General features: G+C 35.1%; 1 protein-coding gene across 1 annotated transcript in view; it reads right to left on the bottom strand.

Annotated features, from left to right (window-relative positions):
• The window catches only part of LOC136026098 (sulfotransferase 1C4-like), a 51,644-nt gene extending 28,341 nt beyond the window's left edge, over window positions 1–23,303 (bottom strand). Inside the window, exons 1-2 of the mRNA XM_065702379.1 lie at window positions 23,124–23,303; window positions 15,059–15,180 (exon numbers count right to left, since the gene is read on the bottom strand). Coding sequence (XP_065558451.1) covers window positions 15,059–15,180; window positions 23,124–23,233 — 232 coding nt within the window. The 5' untranslated portion in view covers window positions 23,234–23,303. The remainder of the gene's footprint in view (window positions 1–15,058; window positions 15,181–23,123) is intronic.
• Window positions 23,304–24,210: the final 907 nt, after the last annotated feature.

A 24,210-nucleotide genomic window follows, 5' to 3' on the forward strand; every position in this document is an offset into this window, starting at 1 on the left:
TAAACTTGACGAAACTTATATATTTAAAATCAGCATTAAAATGCGATTCTTTTGATGTAGCTATTGATATCAAAATTCAATTTTTTAGAGTTTTGGTTACTATTGAGCCGGGTCGCTCCTTACTACAGTTCGTTACCACGAACTGTTTGATAATATGTTGCTCAATATGTTGGTTCTGTCAAAATAAAAAGTAAATCAATTAGAAAACATACTCTACAGTCTCCAGTAGCTATTCTCAGCAAAAATGAAATAAAAAATTTACAATTTACTCTTAAATTGAGGTTAGTTGTACTTGTAAGAATACTTTCAGTTTAGTACTGAAGTACTTCAGTTTAGGATGATTCGTACAGTTACTTTTAGTTTTAGTTTCAGTTTGGATGGTTGGTGGAAAAAGTAAATAAAATCATTGCTTTTCCCACGTCACTGCTGAGAGTGGAAGAGTGAAGAACAGGAAGTAAATTAATTAGCCAACAAATCCTAATAATTTAATCTCTCTGGAATATTTTGCAAACATTGAATGGAAAAATTTCACTTTATTTCTAAAGAGGCAACAGTGGTTTTCAATTTGGTTGTTGGACTGGAAAAACAAATTAGTCAATAGGTTTTTCCGCAACATTGCTGAAAATGAAGCAGGAAAGAGCGCTTGATAAAAAAAAAATGTTTTAAAATTTGCTGAAAATGCCAGCCGCAATTGGCCTAAAGTAATTTGTCATCGATAATTGAAAAGGGATTGGCTTGATTTTACTAGTTAAAATACAAAATAGATTAAGCAACATCTATTTGGTTATGATGAATAAAAAGAAACTGGATTAAGTTATAAACTTTGCAAGAGCAACAAGATTCCGCGACAGGTTTAAAAAAAAATTGTGCTAATATAAAAAATTAAACACGGGTAGGCGTGAGTGAGGAAGATGAAAATAATTAGTATGGCTGTAATAATGCAAAAGGAAAAGATAAGATTTGTTTAAAAATGGAAAGTAAAACAAAAAATGAATTTCTTTGTTTTGCAAGGTTGTAAATGTTATTTCTGCAGGCAAAGAAGAGAGACGCTGTGCATTTAATCAAGGGTAGGTGCGTGAGGCAGAGGAAAATAATTAGTATGGCTGTAATAATGCAAAAGGAAAAGATAAGATTTGTTTAAAAATGGAAAGTAAAACAAAAAATGAATTTCTTTGTTTTGCAAGGTTGTAAATGTTATTTCTGCAGGCAAAGAAGAGAGACGCTGTGCATTTAATCAAGGGTAGGTGCGTGAGGCAGAGGAAAATAATTAGTATGGCTGTAATAATGCAAAAGAAAAAGATAAGGTTTGTTTAAGAATGGAAAGCAGAACAAAGAATGATTTTTTTTTGTTCTGCAAGTTTGAAAAGGTTATTTCTGCAAGCAAAGAAGAGAGACGCTGTGCATTTAATCAAAGGTAGGCCCGCATGAGGGAGAGAGAAATAATTAATATGGCTGTAATAATGCAAAAGGAAAAGATAAGGTTTGTTTAAGAATAGAAAGCAAAATAAAGAATGAATTTCTTTGTTTTACAAGGTTGAAAAGGTTATTTCTGCAAGCAAAGAATGTGCATTTAATCAAGGGTAGGCGCGCGTGAGGCAGAGGAAAATAATTTGTATGGCTGTAATAATGCAAAGGGAAAAGATAGCGTTTGTTTAAGAATGGAAAGCAAAATAGCGAAAATATTTGATTATCAAAATAAGAATAATCAAGTATAGATATATTTTATTTGAGGAATGCCTAAGTTTTAGAGACATTTTAGAAATTGTGCCGTAAAAGGTTTAAGATTGTACAGACTCAGCGGTAAGAAATGCCATTTTATTTATTTGCTGGTAAATAAACAGGATGAATATTCCAAAACAGGAATTTCTTGCGTAAAGCCCCGTAAACTTTTGGATCTGTCAATAAAATGTGTATTTGTCTTTAAATCTGCCTCTCATGCATCATTGCTAGAAAATAAAAAAACAATTAATTTTTAGTAGGAAATTTTTTGTTAGGAAAGGCGGCAGTTTTAAAAAAGAAGAAAATAACACAAATACCCCAGTATACGGAGGTGATCATTTTTTGCGAATTTCCTTCTCATTTCAAAAATTAAATCCATTGTGGCACGAAACCCTACTTTTGAACGGAAAGAAAACCCTACTTTTAGAAAAAGTAGAAGTGGAAATACCATATTTACCAATAACTTAGAAAAAATTACACCAATTGCACAACTTTCTCCGGAGCTCAACAATCTATCATAGCGTTATGAGCGGAAATTTTGTTCTTTTTGTGTATTTTCTGAGAATAAACTTAAAGAGACAAAGTTTTTCCGAGGGAAGTAAAAGAGCGAAGTTGAAACATAAAATGGACAAATATTATCAATTCAAAGCCTGTCTAATATATACCAATAAAACTAGCACAAATAAACCAACTAATTATGTTTCCCTATGTTTCTAGGATTACAAAAAACTAGCGCTTTACTGAAAACACAGAATAATATAGGAGGTTTGGTATAGTAAAAGCAAACCAATTAAGGACACTTTACGGAATAAAAATATTATCAATCCCCTTTAGGACCAATCCGCTTTAAGATAAAGCAAGAATCCATTTTAGGATTGTTGCTTTTTTTCGTTTAATTTGGAATCACTTCTGCACAATGGTTAAGTCCAATGATTGGCTCTCGTTTTGGTTCTGAAAAGGACATTTCATAATTAGTTTGTAGACAAGTCCAAAGTAAAGCCATCTTGATAGTATTAGGTTGATAGACTAGCTTTAGATTTTGTATCATAGTTTAAAATTCAATGTTGTATAGAGAGAAATAATCCGATTTCCAGAGTTCATTATGTCTTATTTGATCTTCATTTCAAGAAATACTAAAGCATATTTCTTACAATTTAAGATTGTATATTACTCACTATTGGAATTATAGCTGGTGAGACCAAAATGCTACCTAATAAATCAATCCAATATTCCTGTATGCTTTCAATTTCTTTGCGGCTATTAAAAAAAAATATTTAATTTTACGCTAATGTTTTTAAGATAATTTTAATTGTATACTGAACGTTAATGATCTCATAACTGATGTAAGACAATGGAAAGCTTTAGAGATTAGTTTATTGTTGTCAGGCTACATACTTGCTTTTGACTCCCAAACCAACATTCCTGTTTTTATACTTGACTTATACGTTTTCAGTAAAGCGCTAGTTTTCTATAATCCTAGAAACATAAGAAAAGATAATTAGTTGGTTTATTTGTACAAGTTTTATATATATATATATATATATATATATATATATATATATATATATATATCTATATATATAAAAATAAGTTGTCTGTGGATGGATGGATGGATGTGTCAGGTGACGTCACCTGAAAAAACTGGATCAGGTGACGTCAAAACTGAAAAAACTAAAAAAAGGCAAAAACTACAAAAAAAACTAAAAACTAATAAAAAAAATAAAAAAGCTAAAAAACTAAAAAAACTATAAAGGTAAAAACCAATAAAAAACTAAAAAAAAAACTGAAAAAACTAAAAAAAGGCAAAAACTACAAAAAAAACTAAAAACTAATAAAAAAAGTAAAAAAGCTAAAAAACTAAAAAAATAAAAAAAAAATAAAAAAAGGTAAAAAACTAAAAAAAATAAAAAATAAAAAAAAACTAAAAAAAGGAAAAAACTGAAAAATAAGCTAAAATAAAGGTAAAAACCAATAAAAAACTAAAAAAAAAAGGAAAAAACTAATAAATGACGACACTCAAAGAGAAAGCGACCAGGACAAAAGGAATGTTCGATTAGCAATCAACAAAGCACAGGGACACAGGGAGTATAAATGACGACCAGGACATAAGTAAAAAAAAAAACTATCTATATATATAAAAATAAGTTGTCAAACTAAAAAAAGGCAAAAACTAAAAAAAAACTAAAAACTAATAAAAAAGCTAAAAAACTAAAAAAACTAAAAAAAAGGCAAAAACTACAAAAAAAACTAAAAACTAATAAAAAAAATAAAAAAGCTAAAAAACTAAAAAAACTAAAAAAACTAAAAAAAGGTAAAAAACTAAAAAAACTAAAAACTAAAAAAAACTAAAAAAAAGGAAAAAACTGAAAAATAAGCTAAAATAAAGGTAAAAACCAATAAAAAACTAAAAAAAAAACTGAAAAAACTAAAAAAAGGCAAAAACTACAAAAAAACTAAAAACTAATAAAAAAAGTAAAAAAGCTAAAAAACTAAAAAAACTAAAAAAACTAAAAAAAACTAAAAAAAGGTAAAAAACTAAAAAAAATAAAAAATAAAAAAAAACTAAAAAAAAAGGAAAAAACTGAAAAATAAGCTAACATAAAGGTAAAAACCAATAAAAACTAAAAAGAAAAAAAGGAAAAAACTAAAAAAAATTTTCATCTAAAAAACTAAAAAAAAACTAAAAAAGGTAAAAACTAAAAGAACTAAAAAAGAAAAAAATAAATGACGACACTCAAAGAGAAAGCGACCAGGACAAAAGGAATGTTCGATTAGCAATCAACAAAGCACCGGGACATAGGGAGCATAAATGACGACCAGGACATAAGTAAAAAAAAAATTAACAAAACTAAAAAGAAGGTAAAAACTACAAAAAAACTAAAAAGAAAAAAAAACTAAAAACTAATAAAAAAACTAAAAAATCTAAAAATCTAAATAAACTAAAAAAGAAAAAAAAAGGAAAAAAATAAAGGAGAAAAACAAAACTAAAAAACGAATGTATATACAGACCGGTACACCGGGATACAAATGACGACCGGGACACAGGGAATATAAATGACGACCGGGACACAGGGACACAACTACAACGGGGACACCGGGGGAAACAGGGGGATATAAATGACGACCGGGACAAAAAAACTAAAAAGAAAAAAAAACTTAAAACTAATAAAAAAACTAAAAAATCTAAAAATCTAAATAAGCTAAAAAAGAAAAAAAAAGGAAAAAAATAAAGGAGAAAAACAAAACTAAAAAACGAATGTATATACAGACCGGGACACCGGGATACAAATGACGACCGGGACACAGGGAATATAAATGACGACCGGGACACAGGGACACAACTACAACGGGGACACCGGAGGAAACAGGGGGATGTAAATGACGACCGGGACACCGGGACAGGGAATGGTCGATTAGCAATCACCATCAACAAAGCTCAAGGGCAATCATTAGAATCATGAGGTATAGATCTGAATACAGATTGTTTTCCCATGGACCATTATATGTTGCATGTTCAAGAGTCGGTAAACCTGACAATCTATTTATATGCAAAGACAATGGGACAGCAAAGAATGTTGTATATTCGCAAGTTTTACGTAGTTAAAACCATATATATATATATATATATCTATCTATATTCACAGGTGGGACATAGGGACACAACTACAATGGCGCGTAACTATTATGGCGCGTAACGACTTACGCGCGCGGGGGGGCTTGTAGATATATAAAAATAAGTTGTCTGTCTGTGGATGTGTGGATGGATGTGTCAGGTGACGTCACCTGAAAAAACTGGATCAGGTGACGTCAAAACTGAAAAAACTAAAAAAAGGCAAAAACTACAAAAAAAAACTAAAAACTAATAAAAAAAATAAAAAAGCTAAAAAACTAAAAAAACTATAAAGGTAAAAACCAATAAAAAACTAAAAAAAAACTGAAAAAACTAAAAAAAGGCAAAAACTACAAAAAAAAACTAAAAACTAATAAAAAAAGTAAAAAAGCTAAAAAACTAAAAAAACTAAAAAAACTAAAAAAAGGTAAAAAACAAAAAAAAATAAAAAATAAAAAAAAAATAAAAAAAGGAAAAAACTGAAAAATAAGCTAAAATAAAGGTAAAAACCAATAAAAAACTAAAAAGAAAAAAGGAAAAAACTAATAAATGACGACACTCAAAGAGAAAGCGACCAGGACAAAAGGAATGTTCGATTAGCAATCAACAAAGCACCGGGACACAGGGAGTATAAATGACGACCAGGACATAAGTAAAAAAAAAAAAACTATCTATATATATAAAAATAAGTTGTCAAACTAAAAAAGGCAAAAACTACAAAAAAAAAACTAAAAACTAATAAAAAAGCTAAAAAACTAAAAAAACTAAAAAAAAAGGCAAAAACTACAAAAAAAACTAAAAACTAATAAAAAAAATAAAAAAGCTAAAAAACTAAAAAAACTAAAAAAACTAAAAAAAAGGTAAAAAACTAAAAAAACTAAAAACTAAAAAAAACTAAAAAAAAGGAAAAAACTGAAAAATAAGCTAAAATAAAGGTAAAAACCAATAAAAAACTAAAAAAAAAACTGAAAAAACTGAAAAAAGGCAAAAACTACAAAAAAACTAAAAACTAATAAAAAAAGTAAAAAAGCTAAAAAACTAAAAAAACTAAAAAAACTAAAAAAACTAAAAAAAGGTAAAAAACTAAAAAAAATAAAAAATAAAAAAAAACTAAAAAAAAGGAAAAAACTGAAAAATAAGCTAACATAAAGGTAAAAACCAATAAAAACTAAAAAGAAAAAAAGGAAAAAACTAAAAAAAAATTTCATCTAAAAAACTAAAAAAAACTAAAAAAGGTAAAAACTAAAAGAACTAAAAAAGAAAAAAATAAATGACGACACTCAAAGAGAAAGCGACCAGGACAAAAGGAATGTTCGATTAGCAATCAACAAAGCACCGGGACATAGGGAGTATAAATGACGACCAGGACATAAGTAAAAAAAAAATTAACAAAACTAAAAAGAAGGTAAAAACTACAAAAAAACTAAAAAGAAAAAAAACTAAAAACTAATAAAAAAACTAAAAAATCTAAAAATCTAAATAAACTAAAAAAGAAAAAAAAGGAAAAAAATATAGGAGAAAAACAAAACTAAAAAACGAATGTATATACAGACCGGTACACCGGGATACAAATGACGACCGGGACACAGGGAATATAAATGACGACCGGGACACAGGGACACAACTACAACGGGGACACCGGGGGAAACAGGGGGATATAAATGACGACCGGGACAAAAAAACTAAAAAGAAAAAAAAACTAAAAACTAATAAAAAAACTAAAAAATCTAAAAATCTAAATAAGCTAAAAAAGAAAAAAAAAGGAAAAAAATAAAGGAGAAAAACAAAACTAAAAAACGAATGTATATACAGACCGGGACACCGGGATACAAATGACGACCGGGACACAGGGAATATAAATGACGACCGGGACACAGGGACACAACTACAACGGGGACACCGGAGGAAACAGGGGGATGTAAATGACGACCGGGACACCGGGACAGGGAATGGTCGATTAGCAATCACCATCAACAAAGCTCAAGGGCAATCATTAGAATCATGAGGTATAGATCTGAATACAGATTGTTTTCCCATGGACCATTATATGTTGCATGTTCAAGAGTCGGTAAACCTGACAATCTATTTATATGCAAAGACAATGGGACAGCAAAGAATGTTGTATATTCGCAAGTTTTACGTAGTTAAAACCATATATATATATATCTATCTATATTCACAGGTGGGACATAGGGACACAACTACAATGGCGCGTAACTATTATGGCGCGTAACGACTTACGCGCGCGGGGGGGCTTGGGGGGGGGCGCGAAGCGCCCCCACCAACTAGGTGTTGGGGTGGCGCGAAGCGCCACCCCAACAGCTAGTATATATATATATATATTAGATCGACTGTGAAGTAATAATTTTTGTCCGTCCAATTTTCAAATTCGCTCTTTACTTTCCTCGGAAAAACTGTTTTTATAAATTAATCTTTTTGATATAATTATAATTATTGATTTAATTGGTCAAATAATCTATTTGATTAATTAAATTTGATTTAGAAACCATGCTCCTATGTACTTGTTTATTTATACAGATTAATCTCTGTTTTTTTTTTAAGTTTTAATGTTGGTCCTTAGTTCCAGTTGAAAACTTATTTTTTTTTATATAATTTCTAATCACCTCCAATCTAGGGGAAATAAGACACCTCAACCGTTTGTGAAGGAGCTGCACTAAGAAGCCGTGCAAGAATTATAGGAAAAAAAAGTTAGAGCAGAAAAAAAATAAAAGCAGTGTCGTTTCTTTTTGTAGAAAAAACAGATGAAATAGATCTTTAATTCTTTATTTAAAAAATGAATTTAGTAACAGTTAAGAAAGTAGCTCCAGGCGAGTAGCTTCGAATAAAAGGTTAACTGAGTGGACAGGTTGAAAAATTCGCTAGCTCAACAGAAATCGCCTTTAGGCTCATGGATTTATTTGACCTGTCCTTAAATAACAATAGCTAAGAGCTCATATGGCACTTGTGACTCATAAAAAGAAATTAAAGAAAACTCCCCAGTGCAACAAAAATGTTTTGCTGTTTCATTTGCTCTTTCATTTGTGCTTGAAATGGTAAAGCAGTAAGACTGAAGAAACTAGTTATGAAATATTATCACTTGGTAACGCCTATGGAAAGATATTTCGTCTCGTACACCCCATTGGAAAGTTCCTCTTTGAATAGAATTTCGAACTGCTTTTACTTTATCAAATATTTTGCTGAAAAGTTTTCCCCTGCTTTTGCGACACTTGGTATTCACCAAGTGACATATAGCGATCGCAAATTCTGTTGGTCTGTTTGTCCCGGTTTCGCTAGTTTGTGCACTTCCAGATAAGCTAGGACGATGAAATTTGGCAGGCGTATCAGGGACCAGACCAGATTAAATTAGAAAGTCTTTTCCCCGATTTGACAATCTGGGGGGAGTGGGGGACAGTTAATTTGGAAAAATTAGAAAAAATGAGGTATTTTTAACTAACGAACAGGTTATCGGATCTTAATGAAGTTTGATATTTAGAAGGAAATCGTGTCTCAGAGCTGTTATTTTAAATCCCGACCGGATTAAATTAGAAATAGTCGTTTCTCCAATTCGACCATCTGGGGAGGAGTGGGGGGGGGGGGACGATTAATTCGGAAAAATAAGAAAAAATGAGGTATTTTCAACTTACGAACGGGTGATCAGATCTTAATGAAATTTGATATTTAGATGGATATCGTGTCACAGAGTTCTTCTTTTCAATTCCGACCAGATTTGGTGACGTTGGGGGGAGTTGGAGGGGGAAACCTGAAATCTTAGAAAAAGCTTAGAGTAGAGTGATCGAGATGAAACTTGGTGACAATGATAAGCCCAAGTCCTGATAAGTGATTGACATAACCGTAACGGATCCTATCTCTTTGGCAGAGTCGGGGGGGGGGGGGTGGTAATTCGAAAAAAATAGAAAATGAGGTATTTTTAACTTACGAACAAGTGATCGAGACTAAATGAAATTTGATATTTAGAAGGACCTTGTAACTCAGACCTCTTATTTTAAATCCCTACCGGATCCAGTGTCATTGGGATGAGTCAGGGGGGGGACCAGAAATCTTGGAAAACACTTAGAGTTAGAGATCAGGATGAAACTTGGTGGGAAAAATAAGTACATGTCCTAGATACGTTATTGACATAACCGGACGGGATACGGTCTCTTTGGGAGAGCTGGGGGGTGCCTAATTTGTAATTCGGAAAAATTAGAAAAAATGAGGTATTTTTAACTTACGAATGGGTGATTGGATCTTAGAGAAACTTAATACTTAGAAGGATATCGCGTCTCAGAGCTCTTATTTTAAATCCTGACCGGATCCAGTGACATTGGGGGGAGTTGGAGGAGAAAAATGGAAATCTTGGAAAACGTTTAGAGTGGAGAGATCGGGATGAAACTTGGTGGGTAGAAGAAGCAAATGTCGTAGATACGTAATTGACGTAACCAGATGGGGGGATGTACTAGTTTGGGCACTTCCAGATAAGCTAGGACGATGAAAATTAGCAGGCATATCACGGACAAGACTAGATCAAACTAAAAATAGTCTCTTCTTCGATTCGACCATCTGGGGGGGGGGGTGAGCTAGCGAACAGGATAGTTGAGAAGAATTTTATTTGTCAATAAAACAAATGATTGTTCTTCTTAAGTTTGGCTTGTGGTCTTGGGGTATGATTCTCGCTTAGGGTACGAGAGGTCTCAGATTCGAATCTCGAACCACCCCCATTTTTTACATGAAGACGATCCGAATTTAGATACGTGATTACTACAGTGGTCGCTGAAAGTTGGCAGGGTGTATCAGGAACTCGACCAGATTAAATTAGAAATAGTCGCTTCCCCGATTTGACGATCTGGGGGGGGGGGCTAGCAGAAGGACGGTTAATTCGGAAAAATTAGAAAAAATAAGATATTTCGAATCTTATCGAATCTTAATGAAATTTGAGAAGGATCTCGTGTCTTAAGAGCTCTTATTTTAAATCCCAACCGGATCCGGTGACATTGGGGGGAGTTGGAGGGGAAACAGGAAATCTTGGAAAACTCCTAGAGTGGAGAGATCAAAACGAAACATAGTGGGAAGAAGCTCTTGGCTCTTCCGACCTCGTCACAAGTGTCATATGAGCTTTTGGCTCTTGTTTATTTATTTATTTGTTTTAGTACGGGATTCTTGCAACTGAATTTTAATCATGTTGTCGTTAGCTTAAATATTTATGTAAAACAATGAGCACAGTGATAATAAATAAATAAAATTCTGGCTGAAATGTCTCATTTTTGTAGGCAAACATAAAACTTAAAGAAACAAAAATATTTTGATGGTAGCCATTTCATGGTTCCCACAATTGCTAGGCCTACTCCAAAAATTACAACAAAAATGCCATTTTTCGTCCCATATGGTAGTTTATGACGGATTGGCTGAAACAGATTTACAAAGAGCACGCAGATATGAACAAAAGCAATAAAACCACCATTAAACAATTTGAACCATTAAACCATTAAACCTCCACCATTAAACCACCATTAAACCTCCATGATGTTGTAGCAGCCTGTTCCTTCTGTTAGTCATCCAGAATTTATGAAACTTACTAGGCGGATGGGAGGGAGAGTATGCAAGAAAGGGGTTTGCAAACCTTAGGTTTAGACTTTTAAACTATAGCGACTATGAAAGCACCCATTTCATTCTTCCCAGCCTTTCTATTCAACCAATGGCACCAAAAATATAGATTTTGGGTATCACAAGGCGCCTTATGATGAATTTATCAAGACAAATTTATATAAAAATGGGAAGATATAACAAGAGCCCAGAGCTCGTGTGGCACTTTTGACGAGGTTGGAAGAGCCAAGAGCTCAGATGGTATGAGCTCTAACAAAATTCTAAGAATCAATAGATTGATTTAAAAGGAGAATGATAGGCTAAACGCCGGTCGGGATTTAAATTGAGAGCTCTCAGACACAAAATCCTTCGAAATATCAAAATTCATTAAGATCCGATCACCCACTCGTAAGTTAAAAATACCTCATTTTTTCTAATTTTTCTTCTCATTTCAAAGAAACCCCCCCCATCCCACCCAGATGGTCGAATCGGGGAAAACAACTATATCAAGTCAATTTGTGCAGGTCCCTGACACGCCTATGAATTTTCACAGCCCGAGAACATCAAGAAGTTGTCACCAAAGCACTGGACCCCCCAAACTTTCCCGAAGAGAGCGGGTCCAGTCCGGTTACGTCAATCACGTACCTTAGAATTGTTTTTATTCTTACCATCCAGTTTCATCCTGATCTCTCCGCTTTAAGTATTTTCTAAGATTTCCGATCCCCCCCCAACTGCCCCCACCAAATGACGCTGGATCCGGTTGAGATTTAAAATAAGGGATCTGAGTTACAAGGTCCTTCTAAGTATGAAGTTTCATGAAGATCCGATCACTCCTTCGTAAGTTAAAAATACGTCATTTTTTCTAATTTTTCAGAATTAACCCTATCCCCTCCCAATAGAGCAGATCTGTTCCAATTATGTCAATCACGTATCTAAGAATTCTGCTTATTTTTTCCACCAAGTTTCATCCCGATCCCTCCGCTCTAAGTGTTTTCCATGATTTTAGGTTCATCCGTCCAAACTCCCCCCAATTTCACCAGATCCGGTCGGGATTTATAGTAAGAGCTCTGACACACGATACCCTTCTAAATATTAAATTTCATTGAGATCCGATCTCCCGTTGTTAAGTTAAAAATATCTCATTTTTTCTAATTTTTCAGAATTAACCCGCCCCCAACTATTCCAAGGAGAGCGGATCCGTTCCTTTTATGTCAATCATGTATCTAGGACTTGTGCTTATTTTTCCCACCAAGTTTCATCCCGATCCCTCCACTCTAGGCGTTTTCCAAATTTTAGGTTTCCCCCTCTCAACTCCCCCCAATGTCACCTGATCCGGTCGGGATTTAAAACAAGAGCTCTGAGACACAATATCCTTCCAAACATCAAATTTCATTAAGATTTGATCACCCGTTCGTAAGTTACAAATACCTCATTTTTTCTAATTTTTCCGAATTATTCCCAGCCCCCAACTGCACCAAAGAGAGCAGATCCGGTCCGGTTATGTCAGTCACGTATCTTAAACTTGTTTTTATTCTTCCCATCCAGTTTCATCCTGATCTCTCCGCTTTAAGTATTTTCTAAGATTTTCAGTCCCCCCCCAACTGCCCCCCCCCCAAGAAATGACGCTGGATCCAGTTGAGATTTAAAATAAGAGATCTGACTTACGAGGTCCTTCTAAATATAAAGTTTCATGAATATCCGATAACTCCTTCGTAAGTTAAAAATACGTCATTTTTTTCAAATTTTTCAGAATTAAACCTCCCCTCCCGACTCCCCCAAATAGAGCATATCTGTTCCGATTATATTAATCACGTATCTAGGACTTGCTTCTTTTTTCCCACCAATGTTTCATCTCGATCCCTCCACTCTAAGCGTTTTCCAAGATTTTAGGTTTGACCCCCCAAACTCCTCCTAATGTCACCAGATCCGGTCGGGATTTAAAATAAGAGCTTTGAGACTTGATATCCATTCTAAATATCACATTTCATTCAGATTCGATCAGCCCGTTCGTAAGTTAAAAATACCTCATTTTTTTCTGATTTTTCAGAATCAACCCTCCCCCCCAACTTCCCAAAACAGAGCAGATCCATTCTGGTTATGTCAATCACGTATCTAGGACTCCTGCTTATTTTTCCCACAAAGTTTCATCCCGATCCCTCCACTATAAGCGTTTTCCAAGATTTTAAGTTCCCCCCTCTAACTCCCGCCAATGTCACCGGATCTGGTCGGAATTTTAAATAAGAGCTTTGAGACACGATATCCTGCTAAACATCAAATTTCATTAAGATCCCATCACCCGTTAGTAAGTTAAAAATACTTCATTTTTTTCTATTCTTTCCGAATTAACTAGCCCCCCGCTCCCCCTCCAGATGGTCAAATCGGGAAAATGACTCCATCTAATTTAATCTGGTCCGGTCCCTGATACGTCTGCCAAATTTTATCGTCCTAGCTTACCTGGAAGTGCCCAAAGTAGCAAAACCGGGACAGACCGACAGAATTTGCGATCGCTATATGTCACTTTGGTTAATACCAAGTGCCATAAAAACTGCTGACATAGAACAATTTTAAAGAAAATAAAAAATATGTTTGAAAGTACATACATGCTAAGATTTCTCAGGAGGCGAGGGTCAGGACCCTTACACCCCCTCCCAAGGAATAGTCCGATAGAAGTCTCTGCTGGGATTTCTTAACATGGAACGGCGATATCAAGCAGTACAAGCTCCCATCAGGTGAAACTTTGCATAACCATATTGAAATACACGACACTTTTAAGACAAGATCCGCAAAACTCCGTAGATAGACAACCTTTCGGTGACCAAAAACGGGTGCTGGCTCAAAAATCATACATGTAGTGCTTCGAATGTAGGAGGCAAGTCCTCAGCTAGGTCGCTCCCTGACATGCCAAATAGGTATGAGGACGAAATATTCTTTGGCCAGTCTTGTCAATGAATCTACCGTAAATGTGGGACAAAGAATGTTCACTGAATATACCAGATTCTGAGGTAGTCCTGCTTGTTATAATCTACCCAACTATCAGACTGCTTGAATTTTTCTAAGATTAGCTGGTAGAACTAAACTCAATGGTCACTTATTACATGTACCATGATTTTAAACCACCAGACAATGAAGGCTTTTAAATCAGCCCCTCTCCCGAAATCTCATGGTCCCCTACAATTTTTTACATTTTCTTTTAATTTTTCTTTCAAGTTGCCCCTCCTTTAAAGTAAATTGTTAAGTATATACATGCTGAACCCTAATGAAGTTTGATTAAAACTGCAGTCACAGATGCGTAGAGCAGATGCAGAGAAAAACTTAGAAATCCCAGGAAAATAGAGATCAGTCTGGTTACTCTTGACCAGTGGCGTCACTTTGAGGGGCAACCCCCTCAATAAAAATATTGGAGCTATACCCCTACTCCTGTTTGATCTTGGATTGGAAAATAATGCTAGAATTTGAATTTCCATAGGAAGGTCTCTGATTTTACGCGCTTTCACTCCCAAGCAAACAGCAGAAATTCGAAGACAGTAGCAAAACCGTGAAATGTTGTACCCAAAAAAGAAGATAGACAGTGCCTGTCTATGTACAATGCCTGTTTTGAGGGTCTCCGTCACTGACCAAAAATGTTCCATTTATCGTCACTTCCAATTGTGCTGTATATGGGACTGTTTTCACGTGAAAACCTAGGTTTTTCTTCCACGGTTGTCATAATTTCAGGGCGCCTGAAACTGTTTTTGTAACCTTCTGCATATGTATCGAAGCATATCCAAATCCCTCACATACCAATTAATGAAAAATTGAAGAGTAAACCATAAACCGGATGAGAAAAAATCTCGACTAAAAAGGTTAAACTTGTACAGATTGATTATATGATTACGCAGGCTCTCCGTAGATTTATTAGAATTCTTATCTTTTTTTTGAATGAAAATTCAGTTTTTTTAAATTTGAAATAGAAAAAATTGAAGTCAATTAAGACGATGAGAGTGGTTGACAGAAGAACAGACAGAATAAATTCAACATAGACAGAAGAAATTCTAATCAAAAAGTAGCATAAACATTAATAAAAAAAAAGCCTAATACTGCTAATTCCCACTAATTCAATAAGTCTACCGAAAACAGCTGAAATGCTACGGTTTAGAAGAAAAGACCAACCTGCTTTTGGGAATGATGTAATATTAACATCAGACGAATGTGGTACAAAGTCCGCCTTGCAGGACTGAAGGATAAAAGGGTCTCCAAGACCTGGTCTTGACATGTATCCATATTCTGTATGCCTGTAAAATTGTAATGGCTAAACCCCATCAAAACCGAAAATAATTTATTATAGACACGAGAACATGACGAAAATCCCATAGAACCCTATGTTCCGACAAAATTTATTCATTTATTTATTATTAAACATAAGACCAACTAGGGCCACTTACAAAAAAAAGAAAGAAAAAATTGAACAAAAACAGATAAATCAATAACAAACAAAATACAATCAGCAAAAAAAGAGATAAAGTTCATTCAAATAACAATGATACATTTAAACATGTAGAATTGTCGTGTGAAAATCACACTTGACTAAGTCAGCCAAAGTGGCAGAGAGAGGCGAAAAAGCGGCTCAAAAATGCTACATAAAGTATCAGTTCCAAGAACAAGAGCTAACAGCTCATATGGCACTTGTGACGAGGCGAGAAGAGCTAAGAGACAAGAGATCATATGGTATGAGCTCTAACAAAATTCTATGAATCAATAGATTGATTTAAAAAGGAAAATAAGAGGCTTAATGCCGGTCAGGATTTAAAATAAGAGCTCTGAGTCACGATGTCCTTCTAAATATCAAAATTCATTAAGATCCGATCACCCACTCGTAAGTTATAAATACCTATTTATGTCTAATTTTTCCTCTCCCTTTAGCCCCCCAGATAGTCGAATCTGGGAAAACGACTTTATCAACTCAAATTGTGCAGCTCCCTGACACGCCTACCTATTTTCATCGTCCTAGCACGTCCAGAAGCACCAAACTCGCCAAATCACTGAACCCCTCCCCAAAACTCCTCCAAAGAGAGCGAATCCAGTAAGATTCGGTCAATCACGTATCAAGGGAATTTGTTTGTTCTATCCACCAAGCTTCATCCCAATTCCTCCACTCCAAGTGTTTTTCCAAGATTTCCCCCTCCAACTCCCCCCAATGTCAAAACATCTGGTCGGGATTTGAAATAAGAGCTCTGAGACAAGAATTCCTTCTAAAAATAAAATTTCATTAAGATCCGATCATCTATTCGTAAGATAAAAATACCCCAATTTTCACGTTTTCCAAGAATTCCGGGTCCCCCTCCAACTCCCCCCAATGTCACAGGATCTAGTCGGAATTTAAAATTAAAACTTTAAAGCACAAGATCCTTCTAAATATCAAATCCCATTAAGATCTAGTCACCCTTTCGTAAGTTACAAATACCTCAATTTTCAAAATTACCCCCCCCCCCAACTCCACGAGAGAGAGAAGATCCGGTCCGATTATGTCAGTCACGTATCTTAGACAGGTTTCTATTCTTCTCATCCAGTTTCATCCTGATCTCACCGCTTTAAGTATTTTCTAAGATTTCCGGTCCCCCAACTGCCCCCTTCCAATTACAATTGATCCGGTTGAGATTTAAAATAAGAGATCTGAGTGACAAGATACTTCCAAATATGAAGTTTCATGAAGATCCGATCACTCCTTCGTAAGTTAGAAATACGTAATTTTTTCTTATTTTTCAGAATTAACAACCCCCCCCCCCCCCCATAGAGCGGATCCGTTCCAATTATGTAAATCATGTATGTAAAACTTCTGCTTATTTTTCCCACCAAGTTTCATCCCGATCCCTCCAATCTAAGCGTTTTGCATGATTTTAGGTTCCCCCACCCCAAACTTCCCCCAATGTCACCAGATCCGGTCAGGATTTAAAATAAGAGCTTTGAGACACGATATGCTTCTAAATATCAAATTTCATTGAGATCCGATCACCCGTTCGTAAGTTAAAAACACCTCATTTTTTCTAATTTTTGATAATTAACCCCCCATTCCCCAACTACCCCAAAGAGAGCTGATCCGTTCTGGTTATGTCAATCATGTATCTAGAACTTATGCTTATTTTTCCCACCATGTTTCATCCCGATCCCTCCACTCTAAGTGTTTTCCAAGTTTTAGGTTTCCCCTCCCAACTCCCCCCCCCCCCCGCCCCCAATGTCACCAGATCCGGCTGGGATTTAAAATAAGAGCTCAAAGACACGACATCCTTCTAAACATCAAATTTCATTGAGGTCCGATCACCCGTTCGTAAGTTAAAAAATACCTCATTTTTTCTAATTTTTCAGAATCCCCCCCAACTACCCCAAAGAGAGCGGATCCGTTCCGATTATGTCAATCATGTATCTGGGACTTGTGCTTATTTCTTCCATCAAGTTTCATCCCGATCCCTCCACTCTAAGTATTTTCCAAGATTTTAGGTTTCCCCCCTCCATCTCCCCCCAATGTCATCAGATCCGGTCGGGATTTAAAATAAGAGCTCTGAGACACAATATCATTCCAATCATCAAATTTCATTAAGATCCCATCACCCGCTCATAAGTTAAAAATACTTCATTTTTTCAATTTTTTTTCGAATTAACCGGCCCACCACCACCCCCCCCCCAGATGGTCAAATCGGTAAAACGACCATTTCTAATTTAATCTGGTCCGGTCCCTGATACGCTTGGCAAATTTCATCGTCCTTACTTTACCTGGAAGTGCCTAAAGTAGCAAAACTGGGACCGACAGACCGACAGAATTGGCGATTGCTATATGTCACTTGGTTAATACCAAGTCGAGGTGTTGAGGAGGAGGTAACACCCTTCATTTACGTAATAATTTCTATTCGTTTTAAGTTTCATCAATGCGTCCGATCACAACTATTTAATACTGACACCACCAATATAAGCATAAAAAAAGAAATATTGCTTTCGAGTAAATATCTTATGCCTGGTTCTTAAGCGAAACGCAGGTGCAATAACTCATCTTTCCTCCTGCATAAGCATTTTTTTATGAAAGAAGATTTCCATCATCGTTTCATCTTGATCAAACAGTTTGCGGTAACGAACTGTAAGTAAGGAGCGACCCGGCTCAATAGTTACCGAAACTCTAAAAAACGAAATTTTGATACCAATAGATGTATAGAAAGAATCAAATTTTAATATTGATTTTAAATAGATAAGTTTTATTAAGTTTCTTTATATACATCAAAGGTAACGACCCTAAGAAAATATGCCTGATTTTCAAAAAAAGGGGAAAGACCTCCCTAAAATTAATAGAATCATAACAAAGATTGCACCATCAGTTTAAAGCTCCTATCTACAAAAATGCGGAATTTTGTACTTTCGCCAGAAGAAAGATAACGGATGCGTGTTTATTTGACTTTTTATCCCACGGTAAAAAGGAGATAACATAATTGAAAGGCCTAATAACTGTGTCTTTGGAGATAATATGATCCACCACGGCCCCCAAGAGAGGTCAAGTTATGAAAATTTACTATTGTTTAAGTATAATATTTGTATAGTATTAAATAAAAATAAAAAAGTTTTTTTAACTGAAAGTAAGGAGCGACATTAAAACATAAAACGAACAGAAATTACTTCGTATATGAAAAGGGCTGCTTCCTCATCAACGCCCCGCTCTTTACGCTAAAGTTTTTTTTACTGTTTTAAAAAGTAGAGTTGATAGAAAGAATCAAACTGTAGCGTAAAGAGCGGGGCGTTGATGAGGAAGCAGCCTTTTCATATACGAAGTAATTTCTGTTCGTTTTATGTTTTAATGTCGCTCCTTATTTTCAGTAAATTTTTTTTTTTTTTTAATTTAATTTTTGAACGTTTTTGAATCAAGGCATGTTTTGATTTTGGCTCTCCGCAAAGGAATAATTAAAACGAAATTTGCAATTTTTTTTGGCTAAATGGCTTTCTCATAGTTTTGATCGAATGATTTTGAGAAAAAAAGGAGCGGGGAGGAAGCCTAGTTGCCCTTCGATTTTTTGGTTACTTAAAAAGGCAACTAGAACTTCTAATTTGTTACGACTGTTTTTATTAGCAAAAGACATACGTAACTTATAAATTAGCTTACGTAACGAACTTTTGTATTCTCATGTTTTTATTACATACTAGCTGTTTGGGTGGCACTTTGCGCCACTCCAACACCTAGTTGCCCTTCGATTTTTTGGTTACTTAAAAAGGCAACTAGAACTTCTAATTTTTTACGACTGTTTTTATTAGCAACAGATATACGTAACTTATAAATTAGCTTACGTAACGAACTTTTGTATTCTCATGTTTTTATTACACATATGAGGGGTTCACCCCCACGTCAGTACCTCTAATCACAAAATCCGTAGAATAAATAGTTGAAATTACTAAAAATACTTTAGCGTAAAGAGCGAGGTATTAGGAGGAGGTGAGCCCCTCATATGCGTAATAATTTCTGTTCGTTTTAAGTTTTAATTGAAAAAACTTTTTCATATTTACTATTTAATTGTGTCTTTTAGATAATGCTAGAAAATCCTGCGCTCCCTTCATGGAAATTTTCTTCCCCCATGACAAATTCCTCCATGGAAAGTTCCCCCAACATGTCCCCCTCTTCTCAGCCCCTCCTCCTAACTGAAAAATCCCCCCGAAAACGTCTGTACACTTTCCAATAACCATTACTATATGTAAGCACTGGTCAAAGTTTGTAACTTGTAGCCCCTCCCACGGGGACTGTGGGGGAGTAAGTCGTCCCCAAAGACATAGTTATAAGGTTTTTCGACTACGCTGAATAAAATGGCTATCTCAGAATTTTTATCCGTTGACTTTGGAAAATAATTAGCGTGGGAGGGGGCCCAGGTGCCCTTCAATTTTTTCAGTCACTTAAAAAGGGCACTAGAACTTCTCATTTCCTTTAGAATGAGCCCTCTTGCAACATTCTAGGACAAAAGGGTCGATACGATCACCCCAGGGGGAAAAAACAAAAACAAACAAACAAATTAACAGGCATCCGTGATATGCCTTCTGGCAAAAAATACAAAATTCAACATTTTTGTAGATAACAGCTTGAAACTTCTCCAATACGGTTCTCTGATACGCTGAATCTGATGGTGTGATTTTCGTTACGATTATATGACTTTTAGGGGATATTTTCCCCTATTTTCTAAAATAAGGCAAATATTCTCAGGCTCGTAACTTTCGATGGGTAAGACTAAAATTGATGAAACTTATATATTGTTTTGGTTACTATTGAGCCGGGTCGCTCCTTACTACAGTTCATTACCACGAACTGTTTGATAAGTATTTTGGTATGTATGCATACATTTTTATGGCGGGGGGGGGGGGGAGGACGGATTTTTATGGGAGAACTTTGCACGGTGAGAATTTTCCATGGAGGAAATGTTCCAGGGTGAACTTTTCAGGGGAAATTTATGTCTTGCTTTCTCTTCCCTGACTCAATTGTGCTCATGGAGTTGTTAAGGGTAATTGACCGGGATAAAGTTTTGCCAGGATTGAGTTTTCCAGAGGATGTCCGTGGGGAGGGGGATTTTTTTCGTAGGAGTGGAGCCAGATTTCCCGGCGTTATTTAAAAAATATTATTATTAATACGCATACAAGGGGGCTTGTCCCCTCCTCTACACCTCGGTCTTTACGCTAAAGTTCAAATGTTATCTTAAGTCTTTTAAGACGACTCCTGAAACACGAGGGTTGCATAAGGCCTAGCCAAAGTCCAAACATTTAACTCCCTAGTCAATTCTTTTCTTAGGCAGCAACTTGGTCAAATACATTGGTATCACTTTTCTTCATCGCTTCAACTAAACAAACATAAGAAGGTTGAATTTAAGGGGATTTTAACTCAAATTACGATTAGGTGCAGATTATCCTTAGCAATTCTTCTTGTAATTATTTATACAATATAATTTTTGTATGTGTTTATTAACCAGCAGTTTGATGTCTGTACGCTACTTATTCTCTAGACTCTGTTTAAACAGGTTACAACTAACTAATACTTGACCGAATCGCTCCTGAAAAATCCGAGTGGCTAGTCCCTTTGTGCAATTTACGCATTCTCACACGCTCCGATTACAGCTGGATCTAGTCTTTTGAGGGGAATTTTTGACTTCGGAACACAAATATGTAAAGTATTTGAAGGGACTGCAGCCAGGGCGTATATATTATAGAAATAAGTTTCTGATTGTTGAATAGAAAATTTTTTGCTCTATTTTTGATACCCCACCACAACAGTGTCAAGTATAGCAATCTAGAATGCAAACCCAAAACAGTTTTACAATCATTTTGGAATTATAAAAAAAAAACTTGTTGGCTTTAAGATTTGATTAAATCAATATATTCACCAGATTTTAATATTTCTATTGACATAAAAACCGCCAAAATAACTAATTCGGGAACATCAGGCAAACTCTAAATGTTTAACATGGGAGGTATAGGACGATTCCTTGAGAGTGCATCCTGCCTTAATTAAAAAAATAAGCAACTTTTTTAAACAATGCCAAAAAACATTAGCATGAACAGCAAGGTGTTAAGGAGGGGGCTAGCCCCCTCCTTCATTTTACTTTAAGATTTTACATTTTTCATATTTTTGTTTTCTTTTGAGAGAGAGGGGAGGGAGAGGGAGAGAGAGGGAGAGAGAGAGAGAGAGAGAGAGAGAGAGAGAGAGAGAGAGAGAGAGAGAGAGAGTTAGAGAGAAAGAGAGCGAGGGAGAGAGAGAGAGAGAGAGAGAGAGAGAGAGAGAGAGAGAGAGAGAGAGAGAGAGAGAGAGAGAGAGAGAGAGAGAGAGAGAGAGAAGTTTATTATTAAATGCAAGACAATACCCTCCATTTTTTTTGTCACTTAAAACGGGCAATAGAACTTTCCATTACGTTCGAATGAGCCCTCATACAAAATTCTAGGACTATTAGGTCGATACAATCACCCCTGGGAAAAAAAAAAATAATAAAAAATAAACAGGTATCCGTGATCTGCCAGGAGATTGAAACTTGTGCAATAGCATTCTGTGATACGCTGAATCTGATGGTGTGATTTTCGTTAATATTCTATGACTTTTAGGGGGTGTTTTCCCCTATTTTCTAAAATAAGGCAAATTTTCTCAGGCTTGTAACTTTTGATGGGTAAGAGTAAACTTGATGAAACTTATGTATTCAAAATCAGCATTAAAATGTAATTCTATTGATGTAACTATTGGTATCAAAATTCCGTTTTTTAGAGTTTTAGTTACTATTGAGCCGGGTCGCTCCTTACTACAGTTCGTTACCACGAACTGTTTGATAAAAATAGCCTTGAAAAAAAGATACTGCCTGTCATAATTAAGTAAATTAAAAATTTTGAGAAGGAAGAAAGGCGGGACTATAATTTGGAGGGAAAAAGCATTAGTAAAATCTATATTCCTATTATTGAAGCATGCAACGGAGGTATTTATTGCCTGGTGTATCACTGGAACCCATGATGACCTTACTAGCACCTTAAATTCATTTAAATCGATGGGGAGGGGAGTAAACAGCAAACTTCAAGCTTCTATAGTTAAACAGTAAAATCCTGAGGCGGGATTAAATATTTGGGGTAAAAAAGGTGTGATCAGTGGTGGATCCGCGGGGGTTGACCACCCCTTCCCAAGATTTTACTACAGATCCACCCCTGCATGTTATGGCCATCTATGAGGGTGAAGGGCCCGAGGGAGATGAGGAAAAGAAGAAAAAGCCAGAACTTTAAACACAGAAACATTTAAAATATCCAAAATAATAATTTACCTTAGACCAAACTGTTGGGGTTTCATCCCTTTTGCTTTTCTTTTTTCGGTAAAATTCTAGTCTTTTGTTGTACTTCAATTAAGCAGAAGATCTATTTTGCAAGGTTTCACTTTTATAACACACATATTTTTAAAGGTCATCAAAGGTCAGGGCCCTTTAGAGGGAGAAGGAGTGGAGGTAGTTGCTTCAAAATACCTTCCCAGGACATACTTTAGTCTTTAGATTCATCCCTGGAAGTTTCATTTTCCTAACCTAAACCCTTTGTGAGATAGCAAGAAGTCAATTAACTAGAATTTTATCGGGTATTATATTTAGAACAATCTTTCAGAAAAAGATATTTATCACTATTTACTCAACAACAAGACAGCAAAAAAACCGACAACAAACAATTCAGTTTAAACATAGGCATAAAAGTGTAACAAGAAGACAAAATAACCTACCTATAAAAATAAGGAAATCCTTTCCATAAATTACTCGAAGAGCTATCAAATTGTTTTAATTCCCAATTTTCAGGCAGTTGACTATTGAGTATTTTAACACTATCTTCCATTTTTAACCTTCTTCATCAAATGTCAAACAATTTTGACGGATTAATTCTCTCTATAGTTCTTAGGGTTCAAACGTGTTTACTACGATTTTAAATTTCTGCGAAACAGGATTCACAAATTACATTACGGGTTAATGTGACCCTGTATCTTGACTTATGCTAATCCTATACTATTACACTAACCTATGCTAATCTTTTTTTTCAGTGAAAACAAGAATATATCTGCTAATTTTCTCGCAGTAATTTAAAAGCTGTTCTTAGTTGGGATCCTACCACAAGTATCCCCAGAGGGACTGAGGTGAGGGTAGATTGGGGATTCAACCTGGAAAGCAAATCAAATATATTAACAAGGAAAGGGGGGGGAGAGGCTAATGCTAACACTGATTTCTTTAGTACAAAAATTCTATGCTTGATGCATTGAAATGTATATCTTGCATTTTTCTGGAAAGCCTTTGACGATGAACTAATTTTAAGATATATATGTCTTTTAGATACATCTTAAGAAAAGAAAGAAAGGGAAAACGCGTTAGAAGGGGAGGGAGGGGGTATAAACCCAGCACACAGTGAATATCGATTGTAACAATGAGGACAAATTTTCGAATTTAAAATAAATCTCCAACTAACTTTATGAAAATAAACAGTGTCAGACCTGGCACGACGGTACTGTCTTATTTTTATCGTTAAAGGCATTTATAATGAGAATCTGACAATATTTTTTGCTACGCTACATAGCGTATCCAATGGTAAACTAATAGCAAACAGGACATTTGGATATTAGTTTAACATTGATACATAAGAGATCTAAACCAATAAACCAACCTTGGTCTAAACCATCGGTTTTTACCAATGTTTTAATCCTTTTCTACAAATAGAAATAAGCGAAAAAAAGTCTCATCTTTGAGGTTCCATACAACACTTCGAATTGGCTAAAACGACTATTATATTCAGAAAGACCACAAGAAAAGGCATCAAGTGGTAGG

Source organism: Artemia franciscana, chromosome 4 (assembly GCF_032884065.1).
Source record: "Artemia franciscana chromosome 4, ASM3288406v1, whole genome shotgun sequence".
NCBI classification, from domain to species: domain Eukaryota; kingdom Metazoa; phylum Arthropoda; class Branchiopoda; order Anostraca; family Artemiidae; genus Artemia; species Artemia franciscana.